Source organism: Eublepharis macularius, chromosome 1 (assembly GCF_028583425.1).
Source record: "Eublepharis macularius isolate TG4126 chromosome 1, MPM_Emac_v1.0, whole genome shotgun sequence".
Lineage (NCBI taxonomy): Eukaryota > Metazoa > Chordata > Lepidosauria > Squamata > Eublepharidae > Eublepharis > Eublepharis macularius.
Window position 1 is genome coordinate 193783946 of NC_072790.1, and position 19019 is coordinate 193802964.

At 39.1% G+C, this 19019-nt stretch overlaps 1 protein-coding gene across 1 annotated transcript in view; it reads right to left on the minus strand.

The window, feature by feature from the left end:
* Positions 1-1484: 1484 nt before the first annotated feature.
* Positions 1485-19019, minus strand: part of HHAT (hedgehog acyltransferase) — a 259513-nt gene continuing 241978 nt past the window's right edge. Inside the window, exon 12 of the mRNA XM_054980529.1 lies at positions 1485-2221. Within this exon, the coding sequence (XP_054836504.1) occupies positions 2130-2221 (92 nt within the window). The 3' untranslated portion in view covers positions 1485-2129. The remainder of the gene's footprint in view (positions 2222-19019) is intronic.

A 19019-nucleotide genomic window follows, 5' to 3' on the forward strand; every position in this document is an offset into this window, starting at 1 on the left:
ATCCAGATAGCTGTGGCACAGTAGTGGTGGCGACGGGTGAAACTGCACTAGTCATCATTAATGTTGACTTGAATCTGAGCCAAGCAGCCAGCACCACAGGATCTCAGCTCAGCCTCTACCTGCCTGCCTTCAGTGCTAAAGGACACAGCCTGAATAGAATTTGCTTGCCCGGGTTAAAGAGGCAAACTGTCCCTGTTTCAGTTTTTTTTTAAATGGATTAGTTACATGCTTTGATATGAAACAAAGTGCTTGGTGTACTATCTGTAATCAAGGCAATATTAAAAAATCATGCTACTAGTCTACAAATAGTTTGTAGCTATTTTTTTAAGCACAGGTTTATACCAATTGTGCTTTTTAAACATGTTTATACCAATTGTTTATACCAAACCAGAATTTGGTAAGTAGAAGCTGCCTTACGGCCACCTAGTCAGAAATGGCCGTGAAAAGGACAAGTCTTTCCTCTTGGGAGGCAGGAGAAAGGCAAAAATCAGACAAACTAGGGTTTATATGCAAACTAGGATTTGATACATCTGGAAGAGTAACCAGAATTTGTTGTACAGATTTCTGAATATCACCTGTAAGTTTCCTTGTTTCTCAGGATCAATTTGCAATCTGTTGACAAGATGTACTTGAGACTACAATTATCTGTAAATATCTGTAAAGGGGCAGTACCACTCTAATTCTGAGTTATGTATCTGACAGATAGGGCTTATCTCAATGGTACAATGGACAGAAATAATGGAGGGAGATCTTCGTCATGACTCTTAGCTACATATACACAGGAGGACTCACATTTTAAAAGCACACTGCTTTGGCTCCAAATGTTGCAAGAACAGAAGAGGGGCTTCAAACTTCCCTTGTGCTCCATTTTCACCCATGGAAAACCCATGGTGATCATGTTTTTCGAAGACACGTGGAGCCTAAGAAAGTAGTCCCTCCATGGCTCCTTCTGCTGGTGAAAACAGTAAAGGCTGAAGTCTCTACCCTTGCAGCACTCAAGGCTGCACTGAGTGGTGGAGCACTTGGAAAAGGTGAGTCTCCCTATGCACCTGTGGCTGTGAGTCATGCTGGGAGACTCATGTCAGTTGTATCATTTAGTTAAGCCCATAGTGACATCATGAAGAGGACAGGAGAGCTGACCCATGCCAGACATTCTTCGGCCAAAAGACTCTTCACTCCATCAGGTCCACAACCCAGGCCTGAAAGGACAAGGCTATCACTGAAGGATTGCTAGGCCAGAAGACGAAGCCCAACTAATGAACTATTTTGAATCAAGATTTTATAATTTTGCTGCTTGGCATAAGATCAGTTGGCATATATATATATTTGTGTGTGTGTGTGTGTGCGCGTGTGCGTGTGCGCGCGCTTAAAAGAATGAATGGTCTTGCTTTCATATTGGTCCTCCTATAAGACAATTAAATTTGTATTTTAATTTTGATAACATTTCAGTCAATAACAATGTATGTGAAATCATCTCTCTTAGTTATTACTTCAGTAATCTCTTTCCTCTACTTTTCAATATGATGTTAACATTTTTAACCTTCTATAAAAATTATTCTAAATTAAAACTTTGGATGTCCTTGTTATGCTCTTTATATACAGTCACTCATATGTTCCCATGCATCCACACCTCTATACAGTCAACCAAAGAGAACTGAAAGAAGAGCTTGATAAAGTGGAGGGTGGGAGGGTACCATTAACTCTCTTCATAATTCTCCAAACCAAACGTACCTGTAAGATCTACTTCCTGGGATTTTTCTGGAACAGAGGTGCAGACTTGGCCATTGTACACTGGAGCTATGATTTTTAATTCATGTGATTTAAAATGCTTAACTTTGGGTGGGTTATACCCTTCTGCTGGACACATCCCTATAGTATGTATGAAACTTCAAATACTTGGAGTTGGAGCATATAAATACCATCCTGAAAGAAAAATACATTTGAAAAATGTTTGCATTTCATAGAACACAGAATTTGAATTAGTGTTTGTGAATGCATGTTTGTGAATCCATAAATGTTTATATATAATAAGCTGCATCTTGCATCCGGAAATACTGGAATGTAGCACACTGAAGTAAAGATGCTCGGTCCCTTCTTTAAGATTTCAATGTCATCTCTTTAGACACCTGCTAATCCTTGGAATATATCTGTTGCCATTTGATCCCAACATTAGCATAGCAATACAGGAATCCAAAAACAGAAAGTGTTGTCCATGGCCAGCCTGTGAACAGAGAAACAAGATGGAAATTAGCCAAGTGGAGTCTCATCCCTTCAGTAATGGTTGGGACAAAAGACAGAGCTGGTCAACCTCTCAAGCCATTAAACATTCAAAAAAACATGGAATTTTCCCCTTGCCACCCCAACTCTGTTTCAAATATCCTTAACTCCATTTTCTATCACAAGCTTCTATCACTATTTAATTATAGATTCCACAGTTCCTATGAAAGTAAGTGAATGACATTTTGTATAAATTCTATTTGGAAATACTTTTTTTTAAAAGAGGGAATCTTCATCTCTGTGGCAGCTTCCAAAAACAACAGATGTTTGCTCACTGAGGGGTCGTTGTTTAGTGGCAGAGCAGAAGCTTTGCTTGCAGGAAGTTCCAGATTCAAAAGCTGGCATCTCCAGTTAAAAGATGGCAGGGATGGGAAATACTTCTGCACAAGTCCTTGGAGGGCCACTGTCAGTCCACGCAGCCACCAGTGCGCTTCATGGGCCAATGTTCAGTCTTAGTATATAATATGTTCCCTTCCTTTACAGACATTCCAAATCATCTTCAGTGACTATCATGTTTTCTGTGACATCTGGTGGTGTTTTACTTGCTCTCTTTGCACATATTGGCAACGTAACACAAAGGCTGTCTGAAACCCGTCTGCTAATTACAGCATATTATCTAGACATCTTCATTGTCATGGCACATTTCCCTGATGACCCACTGGTAGAAAAGTCGAAAGGAAAGAAAATCCAGCTGCCATGCACTGCTGCATGATTGCTGTTCCTTTCAGAGGAGTATGTATGCACAAGGGTCACCACTGAAATGAAGAATATTGCATAGCAGCACAGCTTAGCGGACTGGGCCCTTGTTTGGAATAATAACTGCTTGATTCTAATTGTCTTTGAGATGGTTTATGTGCCCCTATCACCCCTTGATCACTTCCATCTGTAAGTGGACCACTCAGATGGCACCCACCCATACTGAAGATTGTCTTGGATTTCAGATGGATGGAGATTCTTGGAACAGATCCAAGGATATCTGGCAGAGCCCATTCAGGGCAGAGGCTTGGGTTTTTAATCCTTTGTAAAATAGTAAAAAGTCCAGTAGCATCTTTAAGACTAACCAAGTCTATTGTAGTATAAGCTTTCAAGAGCTGTTTACTATAGAACTCTTTACTATTTTGCTACTACAGACTAACATGGCTAACCCCTCTGGATCTACAATTCTGTTTGTGTAACTGAACTCATACATAAACCATAATCTATCAGGTACTGCAGTCTCAGAGCCTTGATTCAACATTTCTCCATATCTTTTCTCGGAATGAACCACAACAACAAAAAGGGAAAGTACAGAATGACATTTTTTTCAATTAGATGATTTTCTTTTTGAGGAGACAGGTAATTTAAAAAATAAAGTGCCCTGTCATTAAAAGGTAATTTTTGGAACTGAAAAAGACAGCGAAGGAGGCAAAAGGAACACACGTCTCTATCAGCAAGGTAAAATTTCATTCCATTTAGAATTTACATCCAGTACATCATCACAAGTCTAGTTGCCCATATATGCAAGGACTGAATGTTTTAAGCAAGACCATGGCACCCTTGAAATTACTGCTGCAAATGAGCGGTTTAGGTATTCTTATTATTTGATTACAGAGAATGGTACACAATGACACGCACACAGGTTGTCACCATGAAATTAATCTCTTGGTGACATCATCAGAAATTGATTGCCAAATCTCCCAATTTCTTGTGTTCTTCCCATGAAATAGGAGAAAAAAGCTCTTGGTCCCATCTGGATGATGATGATGATGATGATGATGATGATGATGATGATGATGATGATGATGATGATGATTAATAATAATAATAATAATAATAATAATATGAAACAGTATTTAAAAGGCATTTGCCCTCACATCTGCTGCCTGAGAGGATTGCTCCAGTTGGTTGAGTCAGCTCTGCTTGGCACCTCCCCTTCCGGGCTGAAGTCCACTGCTGGAAAAGTAACTATCACTTCATCCACGAATCAATAGCCCTTCCTCCACAAGCACGCACACAAAATCCAAGTCGTATGAGCAATGACAAGGCCTTTTCACTCGTTCTGTCAAAACAGCACTCTGTATATTGATGCCAATGTCTCTTTATAAGAAGAGAGCACTAGCCACTGTGCATTAACCATGGAGATACATAGAACTGTCAGTGCTGTGTGGGAGAGGCACAGCACTCATTAGAATGCAGAGGGCAGCAGGCAAAGGACTCGTGGCATTCTAATGAGAGCTTTTCCTGCACTGCAGCAGCTGTGGAGCAAACGTGTACAAATGTGTCCTTCTTCAATTGTTTTAACAGAACTTGTTTGGCATTAGAGAGTTCTTCCCTGTTAGCTAGAAGCTAGGAATGAGATGAAAAGCCGTGCTCCTCTGTGTATGCAGAGCTCAACAGCACCATTCAGTGGGATACTTCACCATATGGTCTCTTCCAGTAAAGGCACAGAGTGGCCAAAGGGCTTATCCAGTGGCAAGGCAAGGGGATCCAGATGCAACGTTACAGGCACTGCAGCAGGGCCATGCTGAGTGACAATACTGCACTGCAGCAATATTGTAGGGATCTGAAAAGAATTCCTAAAAAACAATATAGTGTGGATGGGAACACCAGATGCACATAGGCTTGTATACAATGATGTGAAATGCATTTAAGCACAATGTAATAAAAACCCCACTCAGTTTCACAAAACAAAGTTTGCAGAATATCTTCATTTTGTTATCATTAGTGGTATACAAAACTGGCCTGACACTTATGAAACCCTACAACAACAGAGCAGAGACTAATTTTACTACTTCTATTTAGAACTAGAAGCTTTCCCCTCAACTAATCTCTTCCTTGGGAACAGCCACATATTCACAACAAACAATGGTTAGAGTGTCAGATGAGGATCTGAGAGACCCAGATTCAAACCCCTGCTCTGCCAAAGAAGCTTTTAGCTTAGCCTAGCCTACCTCACAAGGTTGTTGTAAAGATAAAATGGAGGCGGAGAGACCAATGTACACAGTCATGAGCTCCTTGGAGCAAGGATGGAATAAAAATGTACTAAAATAAAATAAAATAAAACATTTGGCCATGGTATGCAAGACCAATTACTCATTTCAAACTTCCCTAATTTCACCTTGTTTGTGCATGAATCAGTCCTTATTCTCAAAGCTGACTGCATCATATACAGCAGACAGCTCTTTGCCAAACCCCAAGCATTTATATACAATGTCGAAAGCAAAAGATAGCATTTGACTCCCAAATTTATTTTCTATTTTTAATACTCTGCACAGTACAGATGGCAAGCGTGCATCAAACCGTTCATGTGATCCTAAGGGTGGCTGCCACAGCCAAGGCTAAAAGCAGCCCATTAATTGAAAACAACCATTTCCTGCAGTGAATCAATGTTGCAAAACTTGGAACAAGACCCCCCCCCCCCCCTTCTGTGGCAGGCAATTGATCTTCAGCAGCATCTAAAGCAGCAAACACTTCAAAAATAGGCTGTATGAAACCCAGGACTCAGCTTATCCCCCAAATCAGTTTTGTGCTTTGTCAGATGGTTACGCTGCCAGGAGAAGATTTCTCGAAAGAACAATGCCTTGCTGTCATTCTTTTCCGTCTGTAGCTTTAAAATGATGTGCAGATTAATGCAAAATGGACTGCAGAGCAAGAACAATGAAGACTGCAATGCTCAGATGTTCTCACAAAAATGTCTACAGTTCTCTGATAAAGCTCATGTATTCGGCAGCTGAGTTGTTTAAGAAGAAATGAGCCCAAATCTGAACCAAGTCTGATTGACTGTGGTTCTCCTGCAGCCTCAAAGGGCAGACCATAGGAACCGTGTAGGTTTCTATTGCATATTTGAAAATATTGCTAATTCAAAATGCAGATCTAAATCAAAATGCAGCTGACAGCAATGCTGATTTGTAGCTTGTTTGTTTTCCTGTAGGCAGAAGAAATTACCAGTTTTTATCCGCTGCATTTGCTTCTAACAGTTTAAATCTTAATTTGGTTTTAAACCTAAAGTTGTGGCTAGAGTAGATAAAATTTGGAACATTGCACAGTCAGTAGCTCTAAGTGAAGTACATCATAGAATGATTTAATAAAAAGATAGATAGAAAAAGACACTAGACAATGGGGGAAAAGAATATATATATATATATATATATATATATATATATATATATATATATATATATATATATATATATATATATATATATATATATATATATATATATATATATATATATATATAAATAAAAAAAAATAAAACCCAGTCTTCATCCAGTCTATCTGCAGAGTGTGTGGAGAAACACCATTCTGTTTGTGGAGTTAACTTTCTATGGGCTGCAGAGGGGAGGGGCCATTTCTAGAGTAGAATGTGATAGGAGGGAGAACGAGTCAGTTGGTGGAGGGGAGTTGGAAGTTGACAGTTGGTGGCTGGAGAGTTGAGGGGGAGATGGCTCTAAGGGGAGATGTAGATCTAATGTAACCCCAGGTATCAAAGGATTGGGCCTGCCCTACACAACAACTAATTAGGGCATGAGGGAGGTAGAGTAGGGGTTTCTTTTTAGTTTGTATTATTCCTTCCGTCCACTGTATACTTGCCTGTGTATAGTTAGAAGTTAAATAAATGATTTTTGGAATTTGTGAAGGAAGAAAGCTCTTCTGTTCCACATAGTCCCCCAACCGCTTGGGCCCACTAGCAAAGGAGGGAGGTTAGGAGGCTGTCCCGCCTAAACAGGACCCCATACAGGGACAGTGGTGGCAGCAAATACCTGGAGACAGGGAAGGGAGACAGCCCCTTCAGGTGCCTGGCCAGAGGTAGAAAGGGAGGGGTAGGCAGAGCGGGGTCTACCCGTGAGAGGAAAGGCCCTGTTTCGCCACAGAGCATATCAACTACCATCCATAAAAAAACCCCTAACGTTCAGGTCTGCCCCCCCCCCCCATGAATTCACATTACATTCGTTCCCAGGTTATTGGATAAAGAAAGCCAGCTGGAGACGGATAATCATGAACAGGACCAGGTTTCTAGGTCTGCTCTTCTGAGGGGAGAAGTACAAGAAGCTGCTTTGGTTAAGAGCTTCTATTAAGAGTCTCTTGCAGCAGAAAATGTTCTTGTTAGGAAACATCTTCCCCAGGGCATCATTTCAGATTTCTGTAAGTAGATGGCAAAGAAATCTAAGTGTATATGAGCATGAAATTCACAAGATACAATGGCTAGTCTTTCTTGGCTATTTTCATGACTGTATTACAAAAGAACATTAGTTGTGATAGCTTTTTATTACTTTATAATAACGATGGTAGGGATATCTGCAATGAACAAAGAAGCAATGGAATTTGGGTGTTTGGAATATATATTTAGTCCTTAAACTCACACTGTTGTTTGTATATGTTTTTATTTTAAAAAAATACTAATTTCATTAAAACAATATTCACTCAGTATGTAGAAACAGGGGCTGGCAGAAATAAAGTTTCTCCTGATTATTAAAACACATTTCCTATTTTCTGCTAGCTGTCTGTTTAATCATTTTGTCTTTGATGGAAACCTTGTTATAATTTCGTCAGTATGAGATTAACATTCAGCTCTCTTCCCCAATTCTGTAAAGTTCTGTTCATAAGTTAAGTGAGCGCACATTGTTCTTTGTATGTGTGTTGAGTAATTCTCATGTTACAGTCACTGCATGTACAGCTGAATGTGTGATACAAGTCCCACATTTACCAAGTACTAGTCTCCATTTTTTATTACAAAGTGAATGCATGTTGGCTCTTTCTTACAAACATACAGGAAGTATGTGCATTCACTACAATATGTGAACCAGGCTTTAAGTTAAATCCTGAGTGGTCATCTTCCATCTTGTCTCTGGTATGTATACACCAATATATATGCACATAAACAATAAGGTGACAAGTAGTACCTAATCTGTCACATACTGAGATACAGTTTTGAATGATTGACAATTCTGTTGTTACAGTGAATCTTTAATCTAAAGATAACAGTTAAGGAACTTAAATTAAATAAGTACATAAATAGGCTTTAGCTTTTAAATAAGCAAAAGGAGACCATTAAGCTTGGTCCCAGAGCCTGATTGCAGCCCTGAGACTGGGTTGGGGCAGAGCCCTAGCCCACCACCCCACAATCAAATAAGAATTGAAAGGGGAAAAAATGAAACAGAAGAGTGAGCCCTCAAGGAGCCCAATAAGCTTGCACACAGAGCCTGACTGCAGCTCTGAGACCGAGTTGGGGCAGAGCCCTAGGCTAGCTCACCACCCCACAAGCAAATAAGAATTGAAATTGAAAAATATTAAACAGAAGAATGAGCCCTCAGCTGAGGAAACCCAATAAGCTTGCTCCCAGAGCCTTGCTGCAGCACAAGCCCCAAGCCTTCCTCTCTCACAATCCAAAAACAATCCCGCAACAAGCATTTCCTCCCTTGGTAACCAGCTGGAAAGTGAAACCATGGCTCAGCACTGGGTGTTATATATACTGCTTGCTCTCACAGAGAATAATGGGAGGTCTCTGGATGGCAGCCAGAGGTGCCTATCAAGGTTTTCAGGCTATGACTGGTGTGTTTCAAAGGCAGCAGATGGTCTGCAGGTGACTCCCCTACGTTGCCTAGAAAACTGATTGCTTGGCGCTGGGATGTCTGGTTTCACGGACCAACAGACCAACCCAAAAGTCATCGCGTCCATGAAAAATGCATGTACTATGACCCACCTGTTCGCAAACACCGAACAGCGCTGGTCCATGTCAAATGTTGGTCCATTTTTTAGTCCGCACCCACCTCTACTGTAGACTATACTTCTGTGTACTGTCTGCTGCTGTAAGTATGCTCCTACTGGATAGTTCCATGCTGTTTTATGTTTTGTTTCAGCATTATTTTTTGTTTTTCTGTATTGGATTTCTACTTGTTTTCAAATTTCTGCTATCCTTACCCCATTGTATTGTTTATTAACTGTCTCAGCTAGTGTTCCTATCGATTTATACTATGTAATCTGCCTTGAGCCTCAGTGAGAAAGGCAGGCCATAAATAATGTAAATAAAATATATAAAATAAAAAAATGAATATTATTCAATGTTATTTCATCATCTGCTGCCATCTTTCAGCCACTGAGAACCAAGGTGTCCCGCTACAGCTACACATAAATATTCAGTACAAAACTCATTTGCATTTTAAAAGATCCCAGGAACACCCTTCATTCAGTTAGGAAAGGGAATACTAAATATACCTAATTATTTCACTTATGTGCCCTTGTGTCAGCCGAGACATGCCATCTATCATTCATCATGACTTCTAAGAACATTAAATATAAAAATGCTTTGTACCATGATCAGAATTTTAAAAAACCCGAATCAATGCAATTTTCTCTGATGATTTCTGGATCTCCCCTTTTCAGCAATCAGCACTGTTCATCTGACTGAAGTCCTTATAATTTAATGTAGTATCATGCATGAAACTGGATTGTCATAACAGATTTGGAGAAAATGCTGTGTTTTAGCATTTCATTATTTTGAGTCTAAGCTCTCAAAGTATCTGTTGTGTCTGACAGAAGAGCCGTAGAACAAGCAGGCCTTAATTTTTTTCCTATTATAATAAATTGTGGCAACCAGTAAATCTTAAATAAAAACTGCAATTTGCCAATTTTATGACCAGAATGTCAAATTTCAGAGACCATTCAGTGAAATCATCACATTGAGGAAAATGTATGTTGATTTGACAGGATTATATTGGTATAAAAGAATGGAAACCAGCTGGAACAATTGAAAAGCATTCAAATGAAAAGCAATTGAAAAGGTATGCTGGAAGGAAGCTCTCCCCCCCCCCCCCCCGGACTCAGATTTTGGAAATGCTTTTCTGCCACCTGTGAAAGTGTATCATTAATTGCATGCATTTAAGTACCCAGCCTAAAACCTACCACGCAACTGGTTTTTCTTTCTTTCTTTCTTTCTTTCTTTCTTTCTTTCTTTCTTTCTTTCTTTCTTTCTTTCTTTCTTTCTTTCCTTGAACAGTATAAAATTCCTGAATAGCTTTTATATTATGGATTCCCCAGCATGGAATATCCACACAGTGCAGATGGGAAGCCAGTAGACACACAGACAGGCAGTGTTGATTCGAGAAGAAGGTTCAGGACCCAAGCGCTTCAGAACTCCCCCCCCCCAAACCTGTTTCCTGCCAAGCAATTTCCAAAAGCACTCTCTGCCAAGCAATTTCCAAAAGCACTCTCTATCCAAGTTCAAATTGCATACCATATCTTTTTCAGCTGCCAACCCACAGGTAGGTGTGCATTCAGGCATCTTCCATAATGAATTTTTAGATAAATAAGGGCTATTAGTGGCCACTGGGGAAACACCCGTAGTTCACCACCAATTATCAGGCTAAACAAGAACCAAGAGAGCTCTCTCTTTGCTTGGCACAACAAATCAACATTAGTCTTTTTCATTCCATATTTCTTAAGAGCCAGTGGTAATGACGGACATTTTTCAAACAGTTTGATATACAGGGGATATCATCCGTACCACCACTTTCACCAAGGAGCAGAGCTGGTGTTAGTATATCCCAAGATGGGGCAGCAAAAACCTTTGTAAAGGTGTCACAGTTGATTGTCTGTTTTTGAACCAGGGAAGGTTCAGATTTAGGAGTCAAAAGATGTTGATATACCTTAAATAGTTGCGATGGATGTGACGGAACAGTTGCAGAAAAGTAACATTTCTTTGCTGCTATAACCGCTGCTTCATAAGTCTTCCAACAGACTCCACAGCATGCTCTATCAGATTCAGCACAAGGCAGTTTCCACACATCCTTAAAGAGACAACCCACTCACTGAACACCGGCAGCTTTTCTCCTTCACTCCACACGTCTCTGATTTCAAAGCAGTAGCAGGTTGTTTGGCTTCCATTTTTTGGCTCCTTTTATGAGAACGCAATTCCCGCACTTTCCTGCATCCCCAAAAACGCATCCAAAAATTGAGTGAAGGAGAAAAGGAATGAAGGAGAAAATCTGCCAGCATTCGGTGAGTGAGCTGTCCCTTAAAGGACATGAGGAAATGGTCCAAGTTTTCTGCTAGTGTCTTTCCAGATGTCTTCCAGTCCACTTTAGGTCACCCAGCTCTGTGGTGAAGCACAGGGCTGCTTAAGCACTTGGAAATATTTTCTCTGATAGATGTGGTTACAGAGTAAGAATCTGTATTTAAGTGAGCTCTCTCAACTTTATCAAAAGGTTGTATGTTCCAAGGTTAGTAATACCCTCAATTCAAGATAATCTGCACTTCACAAGTATTCAGGTTTCAAGACATGCTTCCCTGGAATGGAAACTGAAGAACATAGAGCACCCAAATTTTAACATTCATTTCCTAAATTTATATGAGAGAACAACTCACATTTTTAAAGCTGCATACTTGGTATTATGCTCTGATTGGAACATCAGTACCTACAGGACTGCTATTGGAATATTTTTCGGAAGAGAAAATGATCTGCCTGTGCATCTCTTCTTTGAGTTGTGTGGGAATGGTGTCTCAGAGCTGAACTACACAACCAGCAGAATCTCAGAGGAATAACTCTTGCTGGACTGTATCACTTCAGGATGCAGGTGGACTATAGCATGTTTGCATACCTCCACTATGTAAATATTTTTAAAAATCCATGCACATGGAAAACTAGCATCTCAGATCTAGACTATACCATTTCTCCATGCCATGCTAGTTTCCGATGTGCATGTGGGGTTTTTTATACCCACTACTGCTCATAAATACAATCCTGAAGATCTGCCGTCCAAGAAAAGATGCTCCACTAAATTCTGCCTACAATATATTCCTGGGCTCAGAGTCCTTACAGGCCAGGGGGTACATCAGTAAAAGCTGGAAAATTAAATATAAACAGGTGTTCCAAATGGAAATGAAATAAATCAAACATGACTGTTAGTAGCGCCACTGTGAGCCAATAAAATCAGCAAGAAGGGGACTACAAGAGAGGCACAAAAGTCTGGAGGCTTTGGAGGTGCCATCTCATTACATGATATTCTAAGGTAGGATTCTCTACCCAAAGAAGTTTGATGGTTGTTGGTTTTATTATTAAATGTTATCAATATTTGTAATTTGGTTCAGCACTGGAAAGGTAATATAGAATATTTTAAAATAAATAAGAGGAACTTCCCCCAAACACTTTATAAAGATTATAGAAAAGCAGAAATAAGGACAGTGCAAAGACAAAAATTGAGTGGACTGTACCATCCTAAAACACCTGGCTGATGCTAAGCAAGCACATATCACAAAAGTAAAGAGACTGTGAAAGGAAGAAAGGACTACCACTTGCTTCTCCCATGAAAATTCAAGGGATTTTCTCCATTATTTAGCTTTTCTTCTCTACGCTATTTGCCATTATGCAAAAGACAGGTGTTTTGAGTTTTCCAACGTGCAGACCCAAAACGCTGCTTTGGCACTGGGTGTCATGGGGGTATGGTGTAAGTCAGACAGGAGAGGTTATTCTCTGTGCTATTCTAAAAAGCCTTTCAACCTTATACAGAATCTGCTACATCAGCGCAACCACTGGCTCCTGAAAGATTATTCACAACAAGCAGTTATAATTAGATTGTATTAATTCCTCCTGCCTTATTTGTGTAATTTGTCTTGCACTGAATCTCTCTATAATAACATAGCAAAATGACGTGTGTTGGCAGGGTGTGTTGTGTACAAAAATTGTAGAGATTATATTCAGGTTCTCCCTGGCAGCTGGTGAAATATACAAGCAATCCTAAATGCAGAAGACCCAGTTGTCCTGCAGCAGTTATTTTTAAGAGGCCATAATTTGTAATATCACGTACCTTTAAATACCTGATGTGCTTAACACTGGGGCGAAATGCGGAGATGGAACAGCCAAAGACCCATCCACTTCTACTGTGTCATATTAATTACACTGATTATATATTCAAGAAGGCTTTAATATTTGACAAACTGAAAAGAAATAACTTGTAATTACTTTAATTAGTTTCCCCTCAAAACTACTATAAAAATGATAAATGGAAATGATGAAACTACTTTGCATATATTTGCCTCTTGGTGAGTCCCTCCATCCCTTTTTTAAAAAATCTGTGACATGAAGCAGATAGATTGTCCTTCATAATAAAACTTCTATCTTTCTGTGTCACTAGCAGGGATATTATGTTTATGGCGAAGCAATGTGATTCATTTGGGATAGGGCTCTTCTTTTTTCTGAAGCTACTGCTCATAGACATATCCTTGATGGGGAGGGGAATGCCTTTTTTGAGGGGGAATGGGTTTTGATGTGATGATGACCTTGGAGTGTCCCTTCACAGATAAACATCACTTCATCATTTTTATGACAAAATGGTTAAGCTGACTTTGATGAAGTTTGCCAAAGAGAAATCAGATCACTGGGACAGAAGTTACGAGAAGATGTCAGGAAGTGGGCCCGACCCCATTGCCAGAGCTGCCCCTGGACTTACCCTGGAGTAACAGAATATCCACTTGGGAGTGTGTGATGTCAATAACAAGAAGGCCCACCAGGACAGCAGCAACATGGAAAAAGGTTGAAACAGCAACAACGCCTGGTGGGGAGGGTGGACTAAAAATCTAATCTAATCTAATCTAATCTAATCTAATCTAATCTAATCTAATCTAATCTAATCTAATCAATCAATCAATTAATTAATAATAAAAAAATAATGCAGTATAGGCCCTTTAAGGCCCCAACTCAACCACAGCCAACAGCTGCCATGCCATCTAGAACAACAACATCAACAAGGAAGAGTAGCAGTAAGGCAGTTTGGGCTTTTAGGGCCACACTTCACTCACTACTAACAGCTGCTAGCAGTTTAGTCCAGCCGGGACAATTGGAGGGGAAAAGAGGCTCTAGGCGCAGCCCAAGATTCCCTTGAGTTCTCATGAGGCGCTAGTTCTCATGAGACTGCTGGTAGGTGCTTTCCACTGCTGCTCATCTGGCCAGCAGGAGGAAACTGGTGGGATACTGACAGCATTCTGATGTTGATGTCACTCCCTGTGTACCTGGAAATTATGTCTTTACTTTACTTTACTTTATTTGGTATTTAGCCCTCCCTCCCTGCAAGTGGGCTCAGGATGGGGTACAACATGCATAAAACACATAATTATATAAATACAATTAAAACCGTATCATAAAATCGTAACTCAGATGGCCTATTGCACATTCCTGCCCTCAAATCAGTGTGTCACCAGTGAACACAGGAAGTGACATAAGTGCATCACCAGCAATGTCATATCACTGGTGAGTCCCCCCTCCCCCTACCGAAAGGTAAGTCTCCTACAAGTTGCCAGGGGGACCTGGCAACCCTAACTGAAGCTCTAAAATTTTAAGTAATGCTTGGGTTGTTAAAAAGAAAGTAGAAATGAGGATTATTTATTTGACTTGCTACCAGGAAGCATAAATTGTTTGGTAATGTGTTTGTTTATAAGGCAGCAATTGGATTTGGAAACAGTTGTTCTGAAATTGTCTTAGTGGAAAAAACAGGGATAAAGACATTAAAAGTTTACCCAGAATTGGTGGATTTAATGAATGACTTTTAAAAGCCTTAAATTCATGCTCATGTTAGGAATTTGTGACATGTGATGTGGTTGAGTACTGTTATTAGACATCTTTTAATTTTTTTTTATTTTATTCAATAGAATTAAAAGCCCAATAAAAGGGCAGAAAGCAAAAATAAAGAAAAGAAGAAAAAGAAGAAAAAACAGAACTTAAAAATAAAACAATAATACATATTTCATTTCCATTCTTCTCTATAACATTTATCTTTTTTAACAAACATCCTACTTAAAATTTAATCTCTCCAAAATTTTCTTTTCCACTACTGCCTCCCTTCTATTTGTTCTTTCCCAGATTTATCTTCTTAAAAATCAAAGCTAGAAATCATCAAATCATTTTTCCTTGTTTCACGCAGAAAGTCAGTAAGGGGATTCCAGTTAGCCCAAAAAGCAGACAGTGTTTTATCTCTGATCAAAGCTGTAAATTTAGCCATCTCCACTAGCTCCGTCATTTTCATAATCCAATCTTCAACTGAAGACAATTCTGTGCTTTTTCATTTTTGTGCATATAGAAGCCTAGCTGCTGCAGTCGTATAAAAAAATAAAACCCCATGCTGATTTTCCAACCGTTTGTCCATTAATCTCAACAAAAAGGCTTCTGGCTTAGACTGTCTTTAAAAATTTTTGTATTATCATATGGATTTCAATCCAAAATTTTCTAGCCTTACGGCAAGTCCATCAGAAACAATAGAATGTTCCTTCTTGTTTCTCACATTTCTAACATTTATTCAACATACCTTTACTCATTTTAGCTAATGTATCAGGGGACATATACCAGTGATACATCATTTTATAAAAAAAATCTTTGTCTTACACTCTAAGTAAATTTAAGACCCTTTATCCACATATTTTCCCACTGATCCATCATTATATTATACTCAATTTTTTTAGCCAGTTTTACCATACAGTATTTCACAGATTCTTCTTCTGTTTCAAAATTCAGTAACAGCTTATACATTTTAGAAATAATATGTCCATCATTTAAACACAGCTCTTTTCAAATTCAGTCTTGTCATGTTCAAAGCCCCATCATTTTTTATCTAGTTTGAATCTTTCTAAAAGTTGAGCATAGGAAAACCATTGACATTTATAACCTTTAGCTATTAAATCCTCCCTTGTCTTCAATTTGCAATCTCCCTGTGAGAATTCTAGTAAATCTCCATAAATCAACCATCCCTGTTTGAAAATCGTCTCTTCTATAAAACGCTTCCTGTGTTGAAATCCAAAGTGGTGTCTTCTGTGTTAGTCTCAGTTTATATTTGTTCCAAATTCTCAAAACGGCTCTCCTGATAAAATGATTTTTAAAGTCTGCATTGACCTTTACTTTGTCATACCACAAATAGGCATGCCATCCAAATCTCATGTTTTGTGACCTTCTAGTGTCAGGACTCTCTCATTTCTCAAAAGCATCCATTCCTTCATCCACACTAGACATCAGGATGCATAGTACACTTTCAACTCTGGTAAACCAAGTCTACCTCTCTCCGTCGCATCCTGTAGAATTTTATATTTAACCCTTGTTTTTTTCCCTTGCCATATGAATGTTGAAATATCCTTTTGCCACTGCTTAAATGGTACATCTGAAGTTAACACAGGTATTATCTGAAAAAGGAATAACATTCTAGGTAAAACGTTCATCTTAATGATATTCTCCCCAACAAGGACAACTGTATTTCCCATCTTAACATACCTTTTTATTTCGTTCCATGTCTTTCAAAATAATTAGCATACAGTTCATCCCCGTCAGCGTGATACCTAAATATTTTACCTTCTTTTCAACCTTAAAACCTGTTATTTTCATCAATTCTTCCTGAAAAGGAAAAACAGTCCCCCACAGGAAAAGTGTTTTTGCAATATATCAAAGGAATCACTGATCAGATGGGAAAACTTAAGAAAAAGCACAACCTACAAACAGTATTCAGACCCACCAGAAAAATACAACAGATGCTACAATCAGCAAAAGACAGTAGAGACCCTATCACCTCTGCAGGAGTATACTGCATACGCTGCAGCTGTGGACAAGTTTACATCGGGACCACACAGCATAGCATCCAGACAAGAATAAAAGAACATGAAAGACACTGCAGACTTGGCCAACCTGAAAAATCAGCAGTGGCTGAACATAGCCTAACTCAAACAGGACACAGTATCTTATTCCAGGACACTAAAATACTGGACGAAACATCCAACTACTTTGTCAGATTACACAGGGAAGCCACTGAAATTCATAAGCATAAGCACAATTTCAACAGGAAAGAAGAGAGTTTAAAAATGAATAGGGCATGGTTTCCAGTCCTGAAAAACACCAGGCTAACAAAATACTCTACGTCTTACAATAGCCCTGCAGATAAGATTAGCATATCAACCACCAATCCATATGCAAAAGAACCTCCTTAGGATACAGTGAAGCTTCCCCCCATTAGCATTCCACACCCTGGGAAACTCTTACAGGATAAGTCAACCCAAACCCACCTTCCTGAGTAGATATAAATTACCTGCTAACATCTTCTCCACACATTGACACTGAGAGATCTCTGTCTTTCAGTGCTACACCTCTGAAGATGCCAGTCACAGCTGCTGGCAAAACGTCAGGAACTACAATGCCAAGACCACAGCCATACAGCCTGGAAAATCTACAACAACTAATGTTCTTTGGTCGTGAAAGCCTTCGACAATGTAATTCTTCCTGACTTCTAATGTCCATGTTTTTTGTCAACATTTTTGTTTTCTGTTCATTTATTTTAAAACCTGCCAGAGTACCTAACTCTCTCAACTTCTCCATCATCTGCGAAGGCTCTTAATTTATATGACTCTTTTTTTATTTTAACCCCCTTGATCCTTTCCTCTTGTCTAATGTCTCTATTCAGAATCTCTAACACTAAAATAAAAAGGAGCAGTGACAACAGACATCCTTGACATGTTCCTTTCTGTATTTTACGTGGTTTAGTTAGTTCTCCATTAACTATGATTTTGTGAAGTATGATTTCTGTGAAGTATAAATCGATTTCACCCATTTTATAAAGTTCTCCACAAAATCCATCTTTTCTAAGACTTCAAACAAAAAACCCAGTTCAAATTGTCTAAGGCCTTTCCAGCATCCAAGAAAATTAGAGCTGTTTGTTTTTCACAACGTTTAACCAAGTATTCCACTAACACAGTTCTAACATTGTCTTTCAACTGTCTTTTGGGTAAGAAATCACTTTGATCCTTGTGGATAAAGTCTTTAAGAACATACTTAAGCCTTTCTAAAACCGAAGTAAATAATTTATAATCATTATTCAGCAGTGATATAGGTCTGTAGTTCTTTGCTAATGTCAGATCTTGCCCTTCTTTAGGTATCAATGTAATGTTAGCATCTTTCCAAGTCTCTGGCATCTTGCCTCCCGATAAAATTGAGTTAATTGTATTTTGCAAGGGTATTAAAATCTCAACTTCAAAGCATTTACAATACCGACCAGATAATCTGTCTGGGCCTGGTGTCTTCCCCATTTTTGTCCTTTTAATTGCTTCCACCACCTCTTGAATCATTATAGGGCCATTCATCACCTGATGCTGTCCTTTCGTAATTTTAGGTAAATTCTGTTTTATGAGATAATCCTTCATTTTCTTTGAAGAGATATCATGTCTTCTGTACAAGTTTGAATAATATTTAAAAAGAGTCTTCTGGATGGCCCCATTATCTGTTAGCATAGTATTCCCATTTTGCCATTTTAAAATAATTTTCTTCTCTCTCTCTTTTCTCAGTTTGTAAGCCAACCATCTTCCCGGTGTCAGTCCCTGGCAGTTAGGTCCCTTCAAGTTCTCCACAATTAACACAAAAGTGTTCCAGTTGAAGCAACTTTATTAGAGATCCATACAATTGAAAGTGTTCACACAAAGGTAGCAATTGGCAGAGGTGACTATTCAAAAATGGACGCTACTAATTATAGGGTAACTTCCTGCCCTTTGAGTCTGTTGACATTCTGGCGAGAAACTTCAAAGAGTTACAAGGGAACTGATTAGTTTAGGCTAGACAGGGTACAGAATGAAATCGTCACAGTCTCTGAGAAAAGATACATTGCTTGCTGCCCGCAGCTTGCTTCCAAGGACACTTGCTACAGAAGTGAAAGTAAATACTTTCAATAGGTAACAGACAGCCCCACCGGCTCAGTGCATTGTAAGTTAGCAGTTTACACTCTCAGATAATTTATAGAGAATACAACCTTAGC